This window comes from Symphodus melops (assembly GCF_947650265.1).
Source record: "Symphodus melops genome assembly, chromosome: 9".
NCBI lineage: Eukaryota > Metazoa > Chordata > Actinopteri > Labriformes > Labridae > Symphodus > Symphodus melops.
Genome location: NC_136699.1, coordinates 22,260,964 through 22,284,248, shown reverse-complemented (window position 1 = coordinate 22,284,248; position 23,285 = coordinate 22,260,964). Strand labels below are relative to the sequence as shown.

The following is a 23,285-nucleotide window of genomic DNA, read 5'->3' as shown; positions in this document are numbered from 1 at the left end:
TGAAGCCTCGTCCTACAGTGACACCTCCATCCGCTCTACACTCATGAGTTTGTATCAGAACACACCATAATTGATTATGGTGTGATTGATTGATTGATTGATTGATAATTAAGCTCCATTAATGTATTACGCAGACATAGGTGTTTAGATTTGACATCATACCCCATGAGCTTGACTCTTGCCTGTGTCCTGCAGTGTTGTGTTAGCAGGCTAATGTTAGTGCTCTTTAGTTAACTCGTAGCTTCATATTGCACATAGATTGAAACTGACTGACAGGGATCTTTTCAAACTTGTGTGACGATGTCCAAATAAACAGTGAGTATGTTCTTCTTCTTTTCTCTAGGCCTTCACTAAACAGCTTTAAACACACAGGCCGTCCGGTCCATGTAAACATGATGTAAACACAGCTCTGACAACAACACAGCTGGAGGGACTCAAGCTTCTCATTCTTTGTCAACAGTCATGACTCAGAGACATTTACAGAGGATGCACTTTATTTCTGATTTCTGTAAGTGTGAAATGCTTTTAACTGACTGATCACAGAAAAATAGAGCTAAAAGCTGATATTGATTACAGATTGATCGGACTTATAGCTTTTAGATTCTGAGTTCGTGATGTGAAGCTGCTCCTGATCGTTTGGCTGAGCTCACTCATTTTGGCTTCCAAATATGCTCTTTCATTTGGTCCCAATATTTTGACCTATGATTGCCCTATTAAACAATGTGTCATTTCTAGAATAACACTAGTTTACTTGATGTTTGCTACTTAAGTTCACGTAAACACTGAGCTTGAGGTGAACCTGTGGTCGGGCTGTGTGCAGAAAAGATCTTCCCTTTATTCTGTCCTCGTTTGTCGCCATCAGGTGAAAACATTTAGGTCTACTTACAGTCAAACCAAGAAAATGAGACTTGTCCACGAGTCGTTTGGCAGTGAAACGTGGTGCCATGTATCCTCGACCCTGTGTGTGTCACTACAGTATTTTGGTTCTTCAGAGGAAAGCCAGCTAAGCCCTCCATATTGTTGTTCCTCTGTTGTCATTGGTCAGGAAGAGGACTCAAAGCTTAGCCTGCTCCTACCCACAATGTCATGCAGATCTTATGTGTGCGTGTGTGTGTGTGTGTGTGTGTGTGTGTGTGTGTGTGTGTGTGTGTGAGAGAGAGAGTGGGTGCCAGTGGAGTGTCTGCACCTGCTGGCTGTTGTCCGAATTCCAAGACCAATATAGCAATGCCCACTTAATGACACAAACTTGAATACACATACAAATTCTCTCTCTCTCTCACTCTCTCTCTCCCTCACTCTCTCACTCTTACTCTCTCTCTCTCCCTCATTCTCTATCTCTCTCTCTTTCCCACACTCTCTCTCTCCCTCACTCTCTCTCTCTCTTTCCCACACACTCTCTCCCTCACTCTCTCTCTCACTCTCTCTCTCTCCCTCACTCTCTCTCTCTTTCCCACACTCTCTCTCTCCCTCACTCTCTCTCTCCCTCACTCTCTCTCTCTCTCTTTCCCACACACTCTCTCCCTCACTCTCTCTCTCACTCTCTCTCTCTCCCTCACTCTCTCTCTCTCTCTCTCTTTCCCACACTCTCTCTCTCCCTCACTCTCTCTCTCCCTCACTCTCTTTCCCACACACTCTCTCCCTCACTCTCTCTCTCACTCTCTCTCTCTCCCTCACTCTCTCTCTCTTTCCCACACTCTCTCTCTCCCTCCCTCACTCTCTCTCTCACTCTCTCTCTCTGCCTTACTCTCACACACACAAATTAAAACAAACAACAAATATTCAATCATCATTTTGTCATTGGACTGTTACGGGCTGCTCAACATGCAGATATTAGTGGATTGTAACGTTAATCAATCTTCAGACTACAGTACTGGTCAGTATGTCAGACTACAGGATACCCGACCAATCATCATGATGACCGGTGATAATTAATGGAGGGATGAATGAAACCCTCTTTGTTTTAGCTCGATGTTGCTCATAAGCTGCCAAATGATTGTTTATAATGTGTTTGTCTATCCAAACATTAAAATAAACTAGCCGTTGAGATTGATGCTATAGCTAACAGCAGCTACTCACCAGGCTGCTGGAGCTTGTCCGCTATTTCTCACCAGCATTTCTCCTTTTTTACTTTGTCGTGATCTTCCGTCAACACAGTGGTAAATGGACTTGAGCTTGTGTCGAACTTTTCTAATCTTCTGATTACTCAAAGCACACCTCCACATTCACACGCTGAGGGCAGAGGCTGCGATGTAAAGTGACCCTCAGAAGTAACTGATCAAGTCATAGACATTCCCATGCCGCTGACGAAGGAAGCGAGAGGAACTACTGGTTAAGTGTCTTGCCCGAGAACACATCGGACATGTGGCTGCAGGAGCTGGGGATCGAACCCCCGACCTTTCCCCTCGGGACACGACCAATTTTACCAACTGAGCCACAGCCGCCCCATAACAGGTCATACAGAAGGAATTATACGGGGATAATGTGGCCAAAGCTCCACAAACTTTCCTCTGTTGCAAATGTCCATCTCACAGCACCAACTTCATCGTTCATCTTTTAATCGGCCATTTTGTTTGTTTACACTTGTGGCGTCTGTTTGTAGAGTGTGCTCTCATTGGTCAGTGTCACTGATGTTATGAAAAAGAAAGAAACATGCCAGACTTTGTGTCTGGGTTTGTGAGGTGTCACACGTCGCTGATTGTTTTTCACTAATCGAGTCCTGAAACCCTCCGACTGCTGGATCGCCCTGTTGGCCAGTCCTAAATGACTGCGTCTACAAGTTCATGATTGAAGGAGCTAGGATTGATACATCAATTGTCTTCTTCATCATAGTTGAATAACCAATTTGGCCAATCATAAACCTTCTGTCATGTCTCAACAAAAGCAAAAAGTCGAACTTGGTGAAAGTAGAACTAAACAATCCTAACAGCATGAGACACAAGCGACCAAATCAGCTTGATTCCATTGTTTCCTACTGGAGTGTCCTGACAGCCCGCAGCAAGACGCCGTGCAGCATTTATATCCCAAAGCCCGCACCAATTGTAGTCTGATCCTCAACAAGTTGAGTCTTCACCAATTCTGAGGTATAAAATCTTTATTTTTGCAGTGAGTAGTCCAATATTTGTCCTTTCATAAAGGCCACACATGGTAAATTGTAAATGAGGCACATTTAGTAAAAAAATAATAATAATAATTTACAATTTAATTCAGATTTAAAAGTCTTCTCAAATCAGGTCCGATGATGCTTGATGGCTAAACGTTTCCTGTGCACACAGGACAGATGTAGAAAGTCAGGAAAACAGTGAGCAAGTTTGACAGTCAATGAGGAAGAAAAAGAGACACTGCTACTGTCATCATACTCCTACGCAGCCCAGACTACGTGGTTGTCATGGGAACAACATTCTTTCCTGGAAGTTAAGTTGACGTACAGTCAGGCTTTGTGTTACTGGAACGAAAACAGTAAGTGGGCTGAAATATGTGCAAAGGTACTCTCCTTAGATTTGACCAGTAAGCTGCAGTGTGGAAAAATTAAGCAAATGCAGAAATCTGTCGCTAGGCTGACGGGCCGTTAGGATGAGACAGATTTCCAGCATGGAGACAGACACCGACTGGCTACCTGCCGTAACAGACGGGTGACATCACTCAGGCCACGACCATTAATATTTACACTCTCTGGATTTGACTCAACAAGATTTCAACAATGATTTACGTCCATGAACTGATTTGACTTAAATACTTACATTTATGGACTCAGATTTCGTCTGTTATTTCCATACTCGACCTTGTACTTGACCTTGTAACCTTGAACTTTTTGCCGTGGAAATAACAGATATTACGTCAGAGAACGTTGGCACTGCTACTGAAAGCTGTAGTACTGTTGCGGTATGTGCTTCATCGAAAAAATGTCATGTCAATTGTACTTGGTTATAATCGTCTGTAAACATATTCTTATCACGGACAAAAAGATCACGTCTGACAAAGACCGTTAGGACTTGTTGCTGAATGAATGTCCACTTCTCAATAACAGCATCTGCAAAAGTCAAGCTAGCGAGCTAGTGTTAGTGCGTGAGACTTAGAGGGTGAATAACACTGATCTGAGACCTGCTGTACATTGTTTATTATATATGTGTTCAATAGGGATGGCAATTTACTGTTATCTCTGCAGTCGAGTACTCTTATTACCTAATGAAAGAGTACTCGAGTACTCGCAGATTATTATTATTTGCATGATTATTACTTTTTATCATTAAAAAAATCTTGCATGAGACGCAAGATTAAAGCTGGGTTACAAGAATTACGCTGTATGAGCCAAAAGCAGCGCTCGCACAGGTGCGCAAGTACTGACTTGGAACTCGAATAATCGAGTCAGTGGCGAGTGCTCGAGTGCTCGTGCCCATCCCTAATTTTCAACCCTTCGTTTGTATGAAATATACAAACGTTTTAAAAATCTTTTCACACATCTGTTTTGATCTGTTAGTTTTCCAGAGCCTCATCAAGACAACCACTCATTTGAAGAGCCTTTTGGTGGCCGTGAGGAAGAGGAAAGGTTCCTAAACTCGGGAAGCCAAAACTCACCAGAGGTGGCATCCAGCCCTCCTCCTTTCCCCAGCCCACCACCATCACCAACTCAAGTCAAGGGGACTAACCAAACACCCAAGCTGTTCACCCCAAGCAAGCTCAATTTTTCTGTAAGAGCCTTTCTTACACTTTATCTTGTTGTTTGTTTTGCTCTCTGAGATGTTTTAGTAGAATTATTAGTGGTGCCTTTTCAGATTTTTAGTACGTTCCTGTTTGTTCTGTCTTCTAGCCCTCCCACTCTGGAGGTAACGACATGAACCTTTCCGACCTGCCTACCTTCACTCCCAGCAACTTCCCTCCCAGTGCCTTCAACTATGCGAGACCGAGGCATTTTATTCAATCTCAGGCCTCCTTCCAGGCTCCCAGCTATGAGAGTGTTCTAAGGGAGGCCCAGGAGAACCAGAACAACTCACAACAGAACTTCAGCAGTCCCCTGAACAGTCCAACTGTTACAGAGACACAAACGAAAATATCCTCACAAAGTCAGTCTTTTTCTCAGACTCAGTCAGTGTGCAAGTCCCTGGTGCAGACCCAATCACAGATTCAGTCACTCAGCCTTAATCAGAACCAGACCCAATCTGTTGCTCAGGCTCAGACCAACGGCACAGTCAAGCCCTCTCCTTCCTCATCCAGTCTCAGTTCTCCTCTGTCCACCCCGACCTTTACTCCTGCACCTCCTCTTTCTCCTTCTGCTCCCTTACCCAGTCCCTCCACCACCAACCCTTCCTCCTCTCCTTTCCCTGACTCCTCATCCTCTCTGCCCCGCACTACCATGCGTTCCACCATCACCCTTACTCCAAGTGTCCCCAGTGCCACTGGCCTTGGCAGCGCCACCCTGTCAGCCAATCAGGACTCAATGTCCGCACCTGCTGCCTTCCTCTGCTCTGTGCTGCCCTCCAACTCCGCCTTCTCCCCTCTGTCCTCCAACAAGCTGTCTCCCAACTCCAACCTTCACCACCACCCCATCTCCCCATCCCGCTCCCCTCTTCTCCCCTCCAGCCCCCTCCTCCCCCTCAGGGCCTCCTCCTCTCCTTCCTCCCTTCCTCAGCAGCCTCTGCCAGTTTCCCCTTCTCTCCCTCGCTCCCCTGTCTCTCCGTCTTCAGGCCCACAATCCAACACTCTCAACAGTCCCAACCGAATACAGCCTGTTGTGGTCTCGCTGCCCGCCAGCTACAAGGCAACGCCAAACACGTAAGTGAAAGTATACGTAAGCACATCCTAGACAACACTGATCCTATAAGCTCAGGTGATGTATTTGAGTAAGAGCAAAGCTTGTACATATGAATCAAGGTGGAGAAACATGTTTTTCCCATCTCTGCTTCTTCTGGTGCTCTACCTCCTCCTAACGCTTTCTCACTCTCTCTAACCTTCAGCCTTCCTAAGCCTATCCTCAAGAAGTCTGTAGCTCCTCGGCCTTCCTCCGCTCGCTCCACAGATGAAGACATCCAGGGCTCCAAAGATGCTCTCATCCAGGACTTGGAAAAGAAGCTGCGTTCTAAAGAGGCCAGAAGAAGAACCAGCCAGGTGTGTGCGAGTGTATGTGTGTGTTTGTGTGTGGGTGTGTTTGTGTGGGTGTGGGTGTGTGTGTGTGTGTGTGTGTGTGTCCTGTCAACTAAATTGTAGTACAGGAGTCATACGTGTCATCGGCCCAAAAAGCAAACAAACATTTCCCCCACCCTCCATTTCATTTCAGTTCATCCATGCTCACAGTCTGTGTCTGTTTCAACCTAACAGAAATTATATCTGTTTTCCAAAACAAATACCATCACACTGATGATGTGTGTATGAAAACAACACTTTAACAGTATAAAGCTTCAATTTCGACAGAAACTGTCCTATGAGGAGCGTATGGCCCGTAGGCTGCTGGGTCCAGACAACGCCAACTACATGTTTGACCAAGACAATCTTTCAGACTCACAACCAGACCAGGTACGACAACAGACTTTTATTTAGCCATGGGAAATTTTAAATCTTCTAAAAATCCTCCAGCCTTATCGTTTCTAACAGTGTGTTTCAGATTGAACAGATGTGTGTTGCAGTGCGGACTGTACTGTACAGACATGATCTGATCCAAAACCCCCCATGAGCTCTCCCTGTGCTATGAAGTGAAGACCACTCATTATTGGCATCTTTGTGTTTTCAATAGTTACAGGGCTGTTGTGACTCAGTTGGTAGAGTTGGTCATCTCTCAACTGGAAGGTTGAGGGTTCGATCCCCAGCTCCTGCAGTCACACATCCGATGTGTAAACCCCAAGGTGCTCCTGCGGTGTGTGAATGTGTATGAATGGGATTAGTTACTTCTGATGCTCTTACTCAGCAGCCTCTGCCATCAGTGTGTAGGTTTGACCTGTGGTGTAAAAGAGCTTTGAGTAGTCAGAAGACTAGAAAAGAGCTATAAAAGCTCAGGTCCATTTACTATTTACACAAGGAGCCATTTCCCTCTCAGGGCCTCCCAGGGTTGAAAAGCCTGCGAGTTTATCCAACAGCCCAAGTGAGCTGTGTCATGCTGTCATTATGGATGGCTACACTGTGTTTGTGTGTGTGTGCGTGCGTGTGTGTGTTTGTGTGTGTGTGCGTGCGTGCGTGTGTAGGTATGTGTGTGTGTGTGTGTGTGTGTGTGTGTGTGTGTGTGTGTGTGTGTGTGTGTGTGTTTGTGTGTGTGTGTGTGTGTAGCGTGTCCTGTCAGAAAGCCTCTGATACGCACAGAGCTTTGCACCATCTATTCTTTCACTCTCACATAAACACAACACAAACACACAACACATGCATGTACACACATCGACACAAACGTCCTCTGATGCCAACAAGGTTTGTCAGAGGCTATTTCCAGCCTTCTGTCTGAGAACAAGCCCATTGGTCTGACAAAAGGACCTTTGTGTCACAATACGTACGCCTGCGCATAACTGAACATCATTTACATGCTGTGCATGTCATCAAAGTTTGATTCACTCTGTTTATGTTCATCTGTTTTCTCTTTTAGCCAGAATCACCAGAAGGAAGACACACTGGTGGACTATGGTAAATACAACTTATGCATTCATTTTGCCATGGCTGCATTAAATTACTCAAACTACATTCATTTTTAAAAGTTGGTGAATTCAAAATAATTATTTTTATTTTCATGTTTAGACTTGTCCAAAATATTGTTACTAATCCTCAAGTACTGAATAAAGATAGATGGAAATTTCTAATGGCCTCTCCTCAGTAGCCATGCAGAAGAGGACAGTAACCATGGTTACAAATCAGGTTGAATATGGTGTCTTGTGTTTGTGCCTTTACTTGTGGACTGTTCAATGCAGCCATTTAAAGTGAGGTAAAATGAGGTCATGAATAAATAATTGCTGTCTCTGCAGGGGGAAGCACCACTCAGGGACAGATGAGAGGGGAAATGAGGGCTCAGCTATTCAGGAGAAGTGTTACGCTCCGCGCTTTCTGCAGATCCCTCCAGACCTCACAGTAGAAGAGGGGCGCTTCTGTAGGATTGACTTCAAGGTGAATTGATATCACATGCTTGCATGCAACAACAACAAACATGTTCTCACGTCTCAGCTTTATTAATCCACATCTTTATTCTAGAAAGTGAGGGGATACTTAAGAAAGCACATACAGTAGGGTCATTCAACTGAAATAGAGAAAATAAAATCTGGACTTATATACTCTTTAAACCAGGTGGGAGGCCTCCCTGCACCAGATGTCTGCTGGTACCTGGATGGTAAAGCCATCCGTCCAGATGACTACCATAAGATGCTGGTGTGTGAGAAAGGGATGCTGTCCTTCATCATAGAGATTGTGACAGTGCACCATGCTGGTGTGTACGAGTGTGTAGCCAGGAACAGAGCAGGCGAGAGCAGATTTTCCATGAAGCTTGACGTTATAGGTAAGACGTGAACATTGTGTTAAGTGGCTTTCTGTATGACAACTTCATCATAACAGTTATCATTATTTATTCAATACAGTCTATACCTGTCATACTTTGTGAAGTTGTTCTTTATGCTAGGATGAATGAATGAATCCCCCTTTTATGCAACCTCTTCTTCCTCTGTAGCTCAGGAGGCTCTCCGTCCTCCCACATTTGTCGTGAAGATGTCGAACTCCAGAGCTCTAGAGGGCGACACTGTCAGGTTAGAGTGTAAAGTGGACGCTTCCCCTCAACCACAGCTCTTCTGGAAGAAAGACAAAGACATGCTGCGTATTGATCCAACCAGAATGAGGTACATACTTTCATCCAGACTCTCCCCACTCTGCACTCAAAGATGATAGTGAAGCCCCCCCACCCCACCTCCCTTCACTGAGAGTATTAAGTATTGTGAAAAGTTAATTCTCCTCCTTTTCAACCAGTTTAAATAAATCTGAGAGCTCCTCAGAACATGTGTGTGAAGTGTCTTGTTGTCAATCCACTCTGATTCTGTATTTGATCATGCCTATAAACCAGTGAGAAGGCAGACTCAGAGGGTAGAACAAACACCTAGCTGTGGGAGTGTCACCCACCTGGGGGAGGGGCTACTGCCCTTTGTGATGTCATTAAGGGAACATCTCCAATCGGCCTGTTTGAGCACATATTTTCTGAAAAGTGGAGCAGGCTAAAGATGGAGAGGATGGACATGTCTCATGATTAGGGGGTTTTGTAGACAGACTCGGAAAACATTTCAGTGTTAGAAACACATGGTGAAGTGCATTTTGTATTATACGTGACCTTTATGGTTTATGGATCACATCAATAAAGGGCACAAATGTATTGTTGTCTTCCTCTTCACTTTAATCCATCATTTAAAATCGAAATTGTCACAAAAAATCTGAACTTAAATACAAGAAAAGAAAGATAATGTCAATGTCAATTGTGTTTATATAGCGAATTTGAAACAGCGAGTGGCCAGCCAAAGTGCTTTACAGTAAAAGACAGAGTTAGTTACAGAGAACCAATGGACACTAACAAAAAGCCATATCAACCTTGAGCTCCTGCAGTCACATGTCTTTGAGCAGACACTGAACCCTAAACTGCTCTAGCTAGGGGGGTATTTATTTATTTATTTCGCAATATTATGCACACAAACAACGACTCGCCCAGCCTCCTTCTGTCTGCCTCAATTTATGTGACTTGTAACCTTTAGTGTTTCTATGTGTATAAAAATATAATTATGCCTTGTTGAATTCCCTTTTTCTTTTTTCATTAGATTTTTTTTTTTTGGTGAAAGATGCTTTCATTTGTTTGATTGGTGATGAAATGTGCTTTACAATCTCTCTTTGTTTCTCTGCAGTCTGTATCAGGATGGTTCAGGCCGTCAGTGTCTGTTGATAGAGAGGGTGACGAAGTCTGATGCCGGTTGGTACACTCTCTCTGCCATCAATGAAGCCGGCATGTCCACATGCAACGCGAGGCTTGATGTAGGGAGTAAGTCCTCTGTGTTCATCTTTCTATGCATGTGCACTTTAAAGGCCTCTCAGCTCTTGTTTGACATCGTATGGTCGTTAATTAACCATGAAGGCAGAAATTAAGTTAGAAACAGCAGATGGGAGATGTTGTCCTTTCAACACTACAGTGAAGCCAGCCTTGTAACCTAGAAGCGGCAGACAATTGCTGTGTTATGTGATCGAGCGGAAACTTGATGAAGGCATGAAGCTGCTCGCTGCACTATCACTGAGCAGCAACGACAAGTTTGGAATCCATCCCCTCATTGGGGGAAAGTACAACACAGCTATAGGATTTCTGCGCGATGACAGCGCCCACCATCTGCGTCGTGGAGATGGAGCTGAGTGACAGGACTGACAAAGAAAAGAACCTGACCTCTGACCCCCTGTTACGCATGAGCTGGACTTCATTCTCAGGTTGAGAATTCAATGTCTAAAACTGGGCGCAGGTGTTGGAGAATGTTTTGTATATATACATATATATATATATATATATATATATATATATATATATGAGGTCTATAACCTCCATACACGGGACTCTAACCGCTAAGCGATCTGCACCACATTTTCTTCTTTTTTTTTAATTCTGTTTTGGCGCTGAATGAAATGTTTTATAGTCACGAGCATTGGGGTAGCTGGTTGTCATGGCTACAGTCTCCAATTTCTTGATATGAGGATTTTATCAAAAAAAAGTGGATGAGCTCTATGGAGACTTTTCTGATTTTCTAGATATGAAGAAAATGAACAATTCTTTCTACCGTCTGGCCAAGAATAAAAACTTGTGTCTCTTAAGGGTTTGTCCTCACAAGCTCAACTGCTTTCTCCACATTTGCACATTCCAGTGAACAAGCACACAGATTCATGTTGGTTAAAAGGGTGACTTCACTAATGTGTTCGGGTTCGGTGTCTGGCTGCACTGTGCTATGACTTGCAGCGAAAAAGAGTTATTTAAAGACACTTGGCGAGGAAGGAATGCTGCGGTCCATGACACCCCTGGTGTCATTCATGTCGTCTTATAACAATAATAACTGTGTGGGCTTCAGATTTACACCTGAAAGTCTTCATTGACTAAACATGTATTCATAATCTTCTACCCCTTCATGGGTGTCATATATTATTGATTTCAGCTTCGAGCTACAATCAATGAAATGAAGAAGCAAAATAAAAAATTTGCCAAATTCAATTCAATTTAAAAAACATTATTTGTCCCTGGGAGGGAATTCAAAAATTCCAATTTAAGATGACTATTGTCTGTTTTGATCTGAAATGATTGACTCAGTGTTGTAATGTGTACTGCATCAGTCAAAGAACGTTTGAATTCATTTCTTCTCTTTCTGCCCTTTGCAGCTCGTTCAGCCCCACCCATGAAAACAGCGCCCCCTGGCTCAAAGACGCTGAAGCTGCTGTCCTCACTGAGCCATGAGCCTGCACTGACAGTGGACACTCCGGCACAGCACACTGCCCCTCTGTACGAGAGTGAGGAGCTGTAGTCCCCAAACTGAACCTCAGACCGCCATCACACATCTCACAGCTGTCCGTCTGGGGCAGGAGCCTGTAGTCAGTAGCCCTATTCAGACTGCTGATCCTAAGCCGTATTTACAGTACGCCCCCTGACATTTGCTGCGGCCTTAGAGGTAGTAACTGAGGCTAAACGTTATCAGCGGGGGAGCACAGCACAGTGTTTGTGCATGTCTGACTGTGTGTGTGTATGTGGAGCTCCTGCTCTGTCGTGCTTTCCGAAATGCAATGTGAGTTCACAGACTGGTACAAGCATAAAACACCGTCGCAGAACCGATACAACTGCACAAAGACTTTATGACAGCTGAGACTGGTGACAGCGCTTTTGCGAAGCGAAGTCATTTTCAAGGCAGATAGAAGTCGAATCATGATTTGAATACAAATGAACATCAGACAAGGCTGCAATTTCAGATTCATTTGAAGTCCAAGCTATCTAAAGTTTTGTTGTATTCTTTTAGCATTTTACAGTTATATGTCAAATTTCTAAAGTATTTTAACATTTATCACATTTTCAAAATATGACATCCTCAAAACAGCCTCACCTCCAATACTTAATACATTTTGAGCTGTGCTTTGTGCACTAATATAGAAACACCCAAGACTGCTGATTCCATGTTTGATATACTTCCATTTCGCTCCTCACTAGCCCAAACTAGCTTGTACAAATCATGGATGTGTTAATAGACCTGCACATGGGGTAACAGAGTCACTCATAGTGCTAACCCAACTCCTGTGACAAACTCCTGAGCTCCACAAATCATTTTTATCTTGGTTTGAAAACAGAACAAACCCTCTTTGAACTCCAGAACCTGGAAACAACATTGCCATCATCCTAAAACTGCACCTTGATCTTGACAGTTTTCTTGTTTTCGCTCTCGCTCACGTTTCAGAAGACTTCAGCTGAATTATAATCCTTTTGTGGTTGACATTACACATTTAAAAAATGAGTGGCCTCTCTCAGCCATGACCATCTTTATTGGACAGTCACATGCAGCTTCTAGTTACTGCTCAGATTCTCTGCTGTGCTATAAGTTGAGCCTGAAATGTGTTTTAAAGCTGGTTTCTTGTATACAGTGTATGTGAATGAAGCTATTTATCATTTTGACCTGAAGTTATAGTCAGAAGCTTGCAGTGGTATTAGCCGTCAACCGAGTTGGTCAAAGAGCGACAGACTTCCATTCTGACAGCCGACCTCGACAAGTGAACATGGAACTGATGTTGGTCCTCAGATCTCATTTGGGGATAGTTCACATTTCATCACATCTGCAGTGCAGAGAATATGTGTTTTGACAAGCTGAGACAATCATTGTGTTCCCCTCCCATGTATCATTAACTTCAGTTATTAAGATCTGAACCCTGAACTGCTAACTCCAGAGCATTACAGTACATTAATAAAAATAACGATCATAATGAGGCTTGATTTGCCTGCATGCCACAGCTTGTCGTTACTGCCAGACAGAATTCATTTGGATATTAACATTTATTTTGGCTGGATGTGCATGCAAACAGGTTCAGGTCAAAAGAGGAACATCAAGATGGAAACTGCATTGTCTGGATCGTTGCAGTGTAGTCCCGCTTCTTTGACCATTTGCGTTGAAAGTGCTTTTCACTTGAATTGTTTCTGGACGTATTAAGACCTTTCTGTGTAACTGCAGGTAGTATTGTGTGTTTTCCTTAAGTGCTGTTTGTTGTGTAAGAAGTTCTACATATCACAGGATGTATGAGGAAGGAATAAAGTTGATTTCAAACGTAGTGTTGCCTCTGTGTTTTTTCTTTCATCAGATATGGTCAGAGAGCGGCTCTGTCTATAAGCAAGACCTGACTCTGACGTTTCATCTTCAAATTGACTTCAATTATTACAAACACTGCACATAATGTGAAACTGAAATGAAAAATTCAGAGAAGAGACGAAGGCCTTTAAAAATTGGTCTTGATACCGATTTCATGCACTTCAATACTAATTTGATTAAGTACAAACAGCTTCTTGTTAGATTCATAAAAATAAAAAAATAACACGCACACAATCATTCAAGTATTTTTTTTTTATTATTTATAAAAAAGCAGACAATATAAAAAGTACATAAAAAACTGGCTGAAAGAGGCAGAGTGGGGATTGGTCGTACAGTGTGATGTTCATCTGTAATGGGCAGGTGTGAAGACAGTCGCACTCCTTCATCTCTCCCTGAATCGACGACCTGCTTCCGTCAAACCAAATATTAAGTCAGCATACTTCCTCGTCCCCTCCAACTTACTCCTCTACAGAATGAACACACGCAACATCCTCATATTTATATGCATTTATACAACAAGGGGAGAAAAACAGCAGACAGACGATGGAGTGAAAGCACAGACAGAGGATTCAGGTTCAGCTCAGCTCGTAAGGCTTTTTAACCCAACGCTCACTTGTAGAAATCCATACCGACATCTTCAGCAATATAAAACAGATCAAAGTATCGAAGTGAAATGGCAGCTGGAATCATTTTGTCTCAAACTCTTCAAGCATGATTGTTTCACATCTGATCTGGCTAAGTTGTAACTCATGGATACTGGCAGGCACGTGAACCAAGTAAGAAGAAATTAAACAAAACAAACTTGACACTGAAAACACTGAATATGCTGAAAACCATCAACATGTGCTTCCACATGTACACTCCTGAGATAACTGAACTCTCGGGCGTTGTTTACATTGTTACAGATAACTATTTTATTTCAAAAGTAACATTCATTACTAGGATAATATGAACACTAAAACAAGTGGAAAAGATCAAAATGTCGACTGTTCATTAGCACAGAGGAGAGGTTTGTTAGAAGTCCTGATATATGTCCATGCTGCTTGTAAATGCAAAATAAGAGGAAACAGCTGTGATATTAAAGGTCACATATTATACAAAATGCACTTCACCATGTTTTTCTAAACCTGTTTGTCTCGAGTCTGTCGACAAACCCCCCAATCATGACAAAAGTCCATCCTCTCTCTTTTTTCTGCTCCACCTTTCAGTAAATGTGTGCTCAAACAGACCGTTTGGAGATTTTCCCTTCATGACATCACAAAGGGCAGTAACCCCTCCCCCTAGGTGGGTGACACTCCCACAGCTAGGTGTTTGTTCTGCCCTGAGTCTGCCTTCTCACTGTAAACAACAGCACACGGAGCAAGAAAGAGCAAGCCACTCAAGCCCTTCCAGAGGGGGCGTGGTCAGACAGCTCATTTACATATTTAAAGCTACAGACACAGAAACAGCCTGTTCTGAGCAGGGCTGAAATATAGGGGTTTATAGACATGATCAAATACAGGATCCATACAGTGGATTTACACTTCACACTTGGGGAGCTCTCAGACTCATTTACACTGATTTAAAGGGAGGATAATATGTGACCTTTAACATGAACATGTATGGTATATCACAGCTAATGTTCATGAATCATTTTATTTAACAGCTATGGTTCAGTTTCCAGAATGATGAAACCTTCAATCTCGCCTGTTAGAATATTTGACATATGTTGACCCAAACATTGAATAAAAGTAAAGGATACTTGTGCTGTGAAAACAGTTGAAGTATCTATGCAATCTAGTGCAATCGTCCGGTGTCTTCCGGTGAACTGTGTGAAACAAACTCGTCAGGATGAGTGACTTATTGATGATGAGCACCTTCTCACTGTTACAGTAGAGGTAAAGAGTTTTTTTCCCGTCCTTCCATAAAAGTTTTGCTTAAATCTGTAGAAGTGATGTGACGTTACATTCCCCTTGGTCAAATTTCTACGTCACTCTCTTTGTCGTTGTCATGGTCACCATCGTAGAACTCGTTGGCTGCCTCTGGCCTGAAAGCAAAAGAAAGTACAGGATGAGTTTTTCTAACATTTCAGGAGTCAGATTTTAGCTCCTGTCTGATGTCCATGCTTTTTCTGACCTGGTGTAGTTCTCCTCAGCTCCCCTCTCATCGGGGTCCGGCTCGTCGTTGCGTTCATAGCTCAGCATGTCAGAAGGAACATCATGGATCTGGACACTCGGCGCGTGGTTCAGCATCTTCAAGTTCTCGAAAACAGTCTGGCGGATCTGCTCCAGGTACTACAACAAAGGGTTCAGTGTCAACAACAACAATAATGTTTACTGGACTTGAGCTTGTTTAGTTCTTTTCTAGTCTTCTGACTACTCAAAGTGTTTTTACACTGCAGGTCACACCTCCTCATTCACACACTGATGGCAGAGGCTGCTGAGTAAAGTGACCATAAGAAGAAACTAATCTCATCCATACTCATTTACATTCCACCAATGAAGCAGCGGGAGCAACTTGGGGTTGTTTTGCCCAAGGAGACATCGGAGATGCAGGAGCATGGGATCGAACCCCTGACCTTCTGGTCGAGAGAAGATTTTACCACTGAGCCACAACCACCAAATAAGGACCCTGTGCTTTCAATTTAGCCCCAAAAAGAAAAACCTCAGCAGTGGAAAGCAGGGATATGTCTGCTATAACCATTGCTAAATTCTGTGGACTCTCTGGAGAGTACGTAAACGTCTTTACTATATTAGTGCTGTCAATATGAATGTATGCAGTGTTGATGTTTTTACCTGTCTGGAGTTCTGGTTTTCTATCCTGGTGCTGACATCAGGATGCAGAGTGAAATCTGGGGCAAAGTACTCAAAATACTCTGAAGGAGGAGAAGTGTTTAAGGTCACATTTTACGATGAAATAAAAACAGTAAAACCTCAAAAGTGAAACAAAAGAAAAGAACAGCGTTGTTCCAGGTGGCTCCGATGATTCCTGTAACTGCACAGCAGAAACGTCAAAAAGACCACGGACCACCCAACACTCACCGCTATAAGGCAGCTCATCACTGATGGACTCATCCAATAACAGAGACGTCTCAAATGTCCTGCAAGAAAAAAAAATAAAAAAACGCCATTCATTTCAACACAAACCTAAGAAGTCACAACGCCAACACTGCAGATGTGTTCGTCAGACTTACCAGCAGCGAGCCACATTCCTCACGGTGTATCCTCCTCCTCCCAGGACCAGCAGAGGGATCTTAAAACTCTTAACAAACTCCACACACTCCCTGAGAGACGCAGAGCCCACACACAAACACACACACACACACACACACACACACACACACACACACACACACACACACACACACACACACACACACACACACACACACACACACACACACACACACACACACACACACACACACACACACACACACACACACACACACACACACACACACACACACACACACACACACACACACACACACACACACACACACGATCAGATCAGAAGTGTAAACATTCTTTATAACTTTTAGAAAACACAGCCTGAATGCTTTGAACTGCTGCGTTGCATCCAGTAGAGCAGTGGCTCTCAAACTTTCCCCAGTAACAGAGAAGTACACCATTATGGCCACCATTGACATACAGTAGTGTTTCACTACAGTTTACAGAGGAGATGTCGGAGTTAAGCTTAATGAATGTTTGATGACAGTCCTCCTTCAGTGAAATAGTAAACTCAACATACGACAGGCAAAGCCTTTATTTACCAATTACAACTCCAGGCCAGCAGGTGGAGCATGTGAGCACTTTTAAATGTCCAGCAAGTCTTAGTCTTGGAGTTTTGTTTTCATGGTGGACATGTTCTGGTTTCGATGTCTTACTTGTGTTTAAACGGCATGTGTTTGTAAATATAAAGATGTGGACTTGAGCTTGTTTTGTTCGTTTTGTTTGGTCATTTGACCGATCGAAGGTCACACCTACACGTTCACTGACTGATGGTACGATGCAATGTGACCGTAAGACGTAGCTAATCCCATTCATACACAGCCCACGAAGCAGCTGGAGCAACATAGGGTGAAGTGACGAGGGTAAGGACACATCAGGCACGGGGCCGAAGGAGCCTGGGCTCGAACCAGTGACCTTTGGGCTACGAGACACCCGCCTCTATCAACTGAGTCGCCCCGAGTGCATTTATAACGGTGTGATTGCCATGTAAAATTTCTCTGCTTGTGAGATGAATAAAGGATTATCTTATCTGATTGTAACTACAAAATTCTGAGTTAGCAGAGCAAAAAGTCTTTGCTTGGTGATTTGATTCCCTGATCAAAAGGTGAACAGTGAACAGTGACAAAACAGTGATAAAAACTAACTAAAAGAAGTGTGACTCACCCGTGTCCTCGTATACTGAGGTTGAAGCAGCCCAGTCTGTCACAGCCCAGAGAGTCTGCTCCGCACTGATGGGAGAATATTCAATAATCAATACAGGATCATGCTCAACAAGGTCACAGCATGTGGTCCTAATCACAGTTAAACACACACCCAGACACACGTTCAAGTTATGAAGAATCACACACTGACCTGAAGAACGATGCACGTCGGCTGGTAGAAATCCACCACCTGTTTGATAACCGGCTGAAACAGCTGCCTGTAGCCTAACACACACACACACACACACACACACACACACACACACACACACACACACACACACACACACACACACACACACACACACACACACACACACACACACACACACACACACACACACACACACACACACACACACACACACACACACACACACACACACACACACACACACACACACACACACACACACACACACACACACACACACACACACACACACACACACACACACACACAGTTATATGACATGTAGAGTAGGCCAGCTGGGGCTCAGAGATGAAGATGTCGTCTGCTCTTCTGGTATCGCTGAAGGTTTGTCCATCCAGATTAATTCATTCATTAGGACCTGATATGTTAGCAGTGTACGTGTGTGTACGTGTGTGTAGGTGTGTATGTGTGTGTGTGTGACAGGCTGATGTCTGCACACACACATATCTACACATGTTCAGAGTCAAATAAGTATATGAGAAATGGACTTATAACAGGAGAACATGTCACATTCATAGAGGGTAGCAGAGAGGCAGATTTTCAAAATGCTAACCTGGCAGTTTAGTGTCTTGCTTGAGGACGAGATATAACGATTCACTCAACCTGTGAAACGATTCATGATACGATTCTTTCACAATTTAAAAAAAAAAAAAAAATGTGACTGAAGAAAAATTACGACTAAAAAAAAGATTCCTTTAATTTTAAATGAAAACAATGTACCTCCTAATCTCTTTGGCTCTTAAACTCGTTGGGGTGAACGAGGCGACAAACTGTACTGTCTTTGCAGCTCCCATGGCATTGTCTGATTGTTGCAACCAATCACCCCTGCTCTAGAGATGCTGACGGGGTCCCAAATTAACTTTTTGACTTACTAGCCAAGGTTAGGCGTAACTTTGACTTCATGGTTATACATATACATATACATTAAACATATACAGATAGCAGATAGCTCTCTGAAATTAAAACACCAAACGGAAAATCTATCCGCATTTGGCGCTTGGCTGGTGTTGATTTCATACACGGGGATTAATTTTTTACAGTATCGATGTGAACCGTGGCAACTTTGAATTGATTACAATATATCAAAGTTTGTGCACTCACTCTGGTCGTCGATTCCATCTCTGAGAGGAACGTTGAGGCAGTAGTACCGTCCACTCTCTGCTCCAAACTCGTACATGTCACCTGCAGAGAGTAAACACACACACACACACACACACACGCTCAGTTACAGTCTGGAGTCCTCTTCTAGCTTCGATGAAGCAGAGCGCACCAATTCACCAGTTGTTTGTGAAAGGAGGCTGAACAAACAAACAAACTGAGTTGATTTCCCCTCAGGTGATAAACTCTCTGGGTCTCCATCTGCTGAGTTCAGTACATCCACCCTGCTCAGCATGCGCACCATGACGATAAAGAACCCAGATACTACGATTCACCATGGCAACAGGTGACCAAAAAAAGAGCTCCTCGTACTTTGACCATCTCAAAATATAAACTACATCTCTATGCAGACATACGGAGAATATGACCAGGTTTTAATAAAGACGAAAAAGGAACACTGCTGCAACGTAAAGGACAGAGAGGAGGAGGAGAAAACAGCAGCTGGTCAGCACATAAACTATTCATTTAGAATTATAATACCACAGGTCCAAACTGGTGGAGTGGTCTTAAACCTCAGATGTATTTTCATTAAGATGTAATCCAGCAGAAGGAAAGGGACTTTAAAACAAAATAAAAATGTTCACATTTGAATGTGCATTCTCTTTATATCCAACATGAAGTCCTCTCACCTTTAACCCATTTAGTTTATTAACTACAAACTAAATTAACATCTCCTGCCGTGAATGTAGCCTGGAAACAACCTGGATTTGTAATCCGACAAACATGCGTGATACGGACTGAATGAAAGAGGGAGAGGACGGAGAGAAGCTCGGGGTTCGCTGACAAAAAAAAAAACCTGCTCCTGACCAGGTGAGGTTAAAAGACTCAGTTACCACAGTAACCGTTACCATAGTAACAGAGATAAAGTAACCTCCCTCTTTCTCAGGTTAGAGTGACGTCTCTCTTTGAAACTCGAGCGCATTGACACATCCCGTTTATTTTCAGGATAAATGGGAATAAGTGAGCATGAAGCCGTAACGGAGCGTAGCTGACACACAACGCACACAGATATTCTATTCATGTGCACGTTCATGTTTATAATGTTATGTGTCGACGTGTTAGTGCGAGCTCCACATGACACACTTCTCCACAGTCTGCTTGTGAACGTTGAGGGTTAAATGTGTTTTCAGAAAATATGCTCGACCTGTTCCTGGAAAGAAGTAGTTTCCGTATTTGTGAAAGGACACGGTCATGACCCTGTCCGTCAGGTAAAAGGCTTCCTGGACGCCGTCGCCATGGTGAATGTCGATGTCGATGTAGAGAACTCTGGGGTGGTATCTGTAACGTGAACACGTGTAAGGAGAGAAACTGACACGACAAACGTTGTGTGAAAGACTTTTTTAGAGTGGAGTTCTTACTTGAGTAGCTCCAGTATACTGATGACGATATCGTTAACATAACAGAATCCTGATGCCTGAAAAACACAGAATTAAAAACACCTTAACAACGAGAAGGACAGATGAAGGAGTTCAGAAGAAAATGTTGACGTAGAGGACTTTGCTCTTACCTCAAATTTCTTGGCGTGATGCAAACCACCGGCCCAGTTGATGGCAATGTCACAGATCTGAAAAACAAAGATTTGTTTAAATAAAGTCATCGAATCGAACTGTCCAAACAATGGTGCTGAAAACATGCTGATTGTTATGGATCATTTGCTACAAATACAAAAGGCAGATCAGATGAAAGCATTGATTTATACCAGAGTTTCTCAACTGCTGGGTCGGGACCAAAGTGGGACGCCAATGTGTGCCTGGTCAAAAAATCTATGAAGTGCTTCAAAACACCTTTTTTTTTTTTTTTTTGGTGCGTGTCTTTATCCTGTCACGTTTTGTACCGTCTGAGGTCCAAATAGCAACATTTTTCTTTAAAAAATTCTGATTGGTCATATTTTTCATGAGGGAGTTGGTGGTGGGTTCTGAGACTAAACCAGATGAGAACCACTGGCCTACAGTGTGTGTGTGAGTGTGTGTGTGTGTGTGTGTGTGTGTGTGTGTGTGTGTTACCTTGTGGTTGAGCTGTGTGGCTCCCTGTAAGGATGCTCCTGTGTATCTTGAGCAGAATTCAAAAAGTCCTGGAAACACAGGACTAAAACAAAAACACAACACGACTCAGGGACGGCAGGTGGAAACGAGCCTGCATGGCTAACTGTTTTAAATAAAGTCAAGGTTAGGAGGAGAGGCCTTGTATCATTAAGACAGAGTCATGCTCACCAGTCGTCTCCCACATTGAAGGTGTTGAGGCTCTTAGTGAAGCCCTGCATGTTGTTGGGGCTGACCTTCTGCAGGAAGTCGATGTAGTCTTCAGAGTGGAACCGACACATGTCGTGCTGAGAGGCTTTGTACGGCTTGAACACCTTAAAGAGGAAACATGATCAAACAATGAACTTTTAACATATAACAGTCTTTTTTTTGTTCCCTTTTATTGGACTTGAACAGTGAGAATCTGAACCGCGTTTGTGTTGTACAGCTCACCATCATTTTCTTGTAGAGTCCGTAGTGCAGCACCAGACTGTGAGTCAGAGACAACCGATGAGGCTTCATCGGGTGGCCAGCACCTGGCAGAGACAGACACCTCCACATATGACTTCCATCAAAGATCTGACATTCAAAACAACGCGAGTGGATAAATAAATCACCACATAATGATAGTCACATTAACACAGCCATATTACATGGACTTATCGGTTAAATAATGGTTCATTAATCGTAATTGAGGTCAAATGTTCATTGTGTTGTTGCTTTGAGGTCATATCGCCCTACTCGTAATACAATAACATTGTCCTTTAGCTATCTAAGAAAAGGATACTATAGAGCTTTTATTGTGAAAATCAGAAAATCAGAAAATGACACATAAATGTAGTGTTTATAAATGTTTACTAATCTGCACATACGTCGACCAAATGTTTAGTCATTTTATTAATTAAGCTTTTTCTGCTGTAATACACAATAACATTGTACTTTAGCTACCTAATAATCAGACAACCTGCATTAACTAGCGTCTGAGCCCAAACTTTGACTTTTATTTGAATTTAATGTGTTGCTGTCAAACAAGGCAGCTAGCTGCTAGCATGCAGTGACCCTTTAAATAAAACACTATAAATACAGATACATGAAAAACTGATTCATAGTATTACTCAATCATGCGATGAACACCGATTGTAATACCAGGGGAAAACGTTGGATGTTTGGACATCAACATTGAACAGATCTGATTGATTAGCATAGAGCAGCTAGCTCTGTTAGCACCGTGTTCCTTTTCACGCCTGTAACCACGGCAACCACACTCACCATAATGAAAGTTGCCCACATCTGGGTCGTAAAAGTAGGATGTCCTGTTGGTCATTTTGCACGAAGATGTTTTTTTACTATTTCCGTAGAAATGTTAATGAAGCTGTTAACCCTCAATTTTCTTTCAATCAGCAGATAGCCGCCATGATAAACACTGCCGGCCTACGTCATCAACAGTGGACAGTAATGGCAGAGATGGGCGGAGGAGGAGGAGTGACGCTCGTATGTAGTCTGTGATTTGATTTCTCAATGATTTTATTTAAAGTCACTCCTAGTTTATTTATATAAGCAAGCACATTTCAGCAACAAGGTAATTTAAAAATGACATGACATTAAAAGCATCATGACAACGGGAAAAGTGACATTCACATTATTTTTAAAATCACGAAATCAAACTATCACAGAGAACATTGAGCATAGATAGATAGATAGATAGATAGATAGATACTTTATTGATCCCGAGGGAAATTCAAGATCAAAAAATATCTAATGTAATTCAGAAATATGACATAGAGCGATGTTGTTCATTTACTGCTCTGTGTGCCTGTGTGAATTAATAATTAAATAGTTTGAATTTGAAGACATTAAAAAAAACAAAATATTGAAATGAACTCAGACTTGGACTGTAGTGATCTGTTCTGTGTCCATGTAATAGTGCTCTAAAGTCCCTGAGTGTCATCTTCCCGACAGCAGAGGCCACTTCTGGTCCTTATTAAAAAGTATTGAGGCTCACCAGTTAGCTCTGCCTCTCCGCCCTTGAAACCCACAGAGGAGCCGTGGTTGTGAAATCTAACCTCTCTGCACAGTACAACACTACACTATTTTGTTATTGTGAATTGTGTTAGGCCTGTCACTCATAATGAATAATACGTTTTTTAAAAATATTATCTGCAGAAATAGTTAGCTTTCTGAATTAGGTT

At 42.8% G+C, this 23,285-nt stretch overlaps 2 protein-coding genes across 3 annotated transcripts in view; one reads left to right on the top strand and one right to left on the bottom strand.

Moving 5' to 3' along the window:
* The window catches only part of myot (myotilin), a 30,499-nt gene extending 17,245 nt beyond the window's left edge, over positions 1-13,254 (top strand). Inside the window, exons 9-18 of one of the 2 annotated variants that reach the window (XM_079353057.1) lie at positions 4,475-4,685; positions 4,805-5,766; positions 5,949-6,099; positions 6,403-6,504; positions 7,556-7,593; positions 7,929-8,067; positions 8,245-8,452; positions 8,621-8,786; positions 9,831-9,964; positions 11,332-13,254. In XM_079353057.1, coding sequence (XP_079209183.1) covers positions 4,475-4,685; positions 4,805-5,766; positions 5,949-6,099; positions 6,403-6,504; positions 7,556-7,593; positions 7,929-8,067; positions 8,245-8,452; positions 8,621-8,786; positions 9,831-9,964; positions 11,332-11,474 — 2,254 coding nt within the window. In that variant the 3' untranslated portion in view covers positions 11,475-13,254. The remainder of the gene's footprint in view (positions 1-4,474; positions 4,686-4,804; positions 5,767-5,948; positions 6,100-6,402; positions 6,505-7,555; positions 7,594-7,928; positions 8,068-8,244; positions 8,453-8,620; positions 8,787-9,830; positions 9,965-11,331) is intronic. The other variant, XM_079353058.1, reaches the window with a different exon arrangement.
* Positions 13,255-14,182: 928 nt separating this feature from the next.
* Positions 14,183-22,570, bottom strand: hdac3 (histone deacetylase 3). Its single transcript, XM_079353065.1, has 15 exons — positions 22,366-22,570; positions 21,550-21,632; positions 21,289-21,431; positions 21,082-21,163; positions 20,586-20,642; positions 20,437-20,492; positions 20,223-20,356; positions 19,022-19,102; positions 17,858-17,931; positions 17,669-17,733; positions 16,465-16,554; positions 16,313-16,371; positions 16,067-16,146; positions 15,408-15,565; positions 14,183-15,318 (listed from the first exon to the last, which is right to left on the bottom strand). The coding sequence occupies exons 1-15, from the start codon at positions 22,418-22,420 to the stop codon at positions 15,249-15,251; spliced, it is 1,287 nt and encodes a 428-aa protein (XP_079209191.1). The 5' UTR covers positions 22,421-22,570; the 3' UTR covers positions 14,183-15,248.
* Between the last annotated feature and the right edge of the window lie 715 nt (positions 22,571-23,285).

Bases quoted from the DNA above. Each gene is read 5' to 3' on its own strand.
- hdac3 (XM_079353065.1), bottom strand. From the start codon at position 22,420: ATGACCAACAGGACATCCTACTTTTACGACCCAGATGTGGGCAACTTT. The intron at 20,493-20,585 runs GTAAGAGCAAAG...TGTGTTTTTCAG, and splicing joins ATCACGCCAAGAAATTTGAG to GCATCAGGATTCTGTTATGT. The intron at 19,103-20,222 runs GTCGAGCATATT...TACTCTCTGCAG, and splicing joins CTACTTCTTTCCAGGAACAG to GTGACATGTACGAGTTTGGA.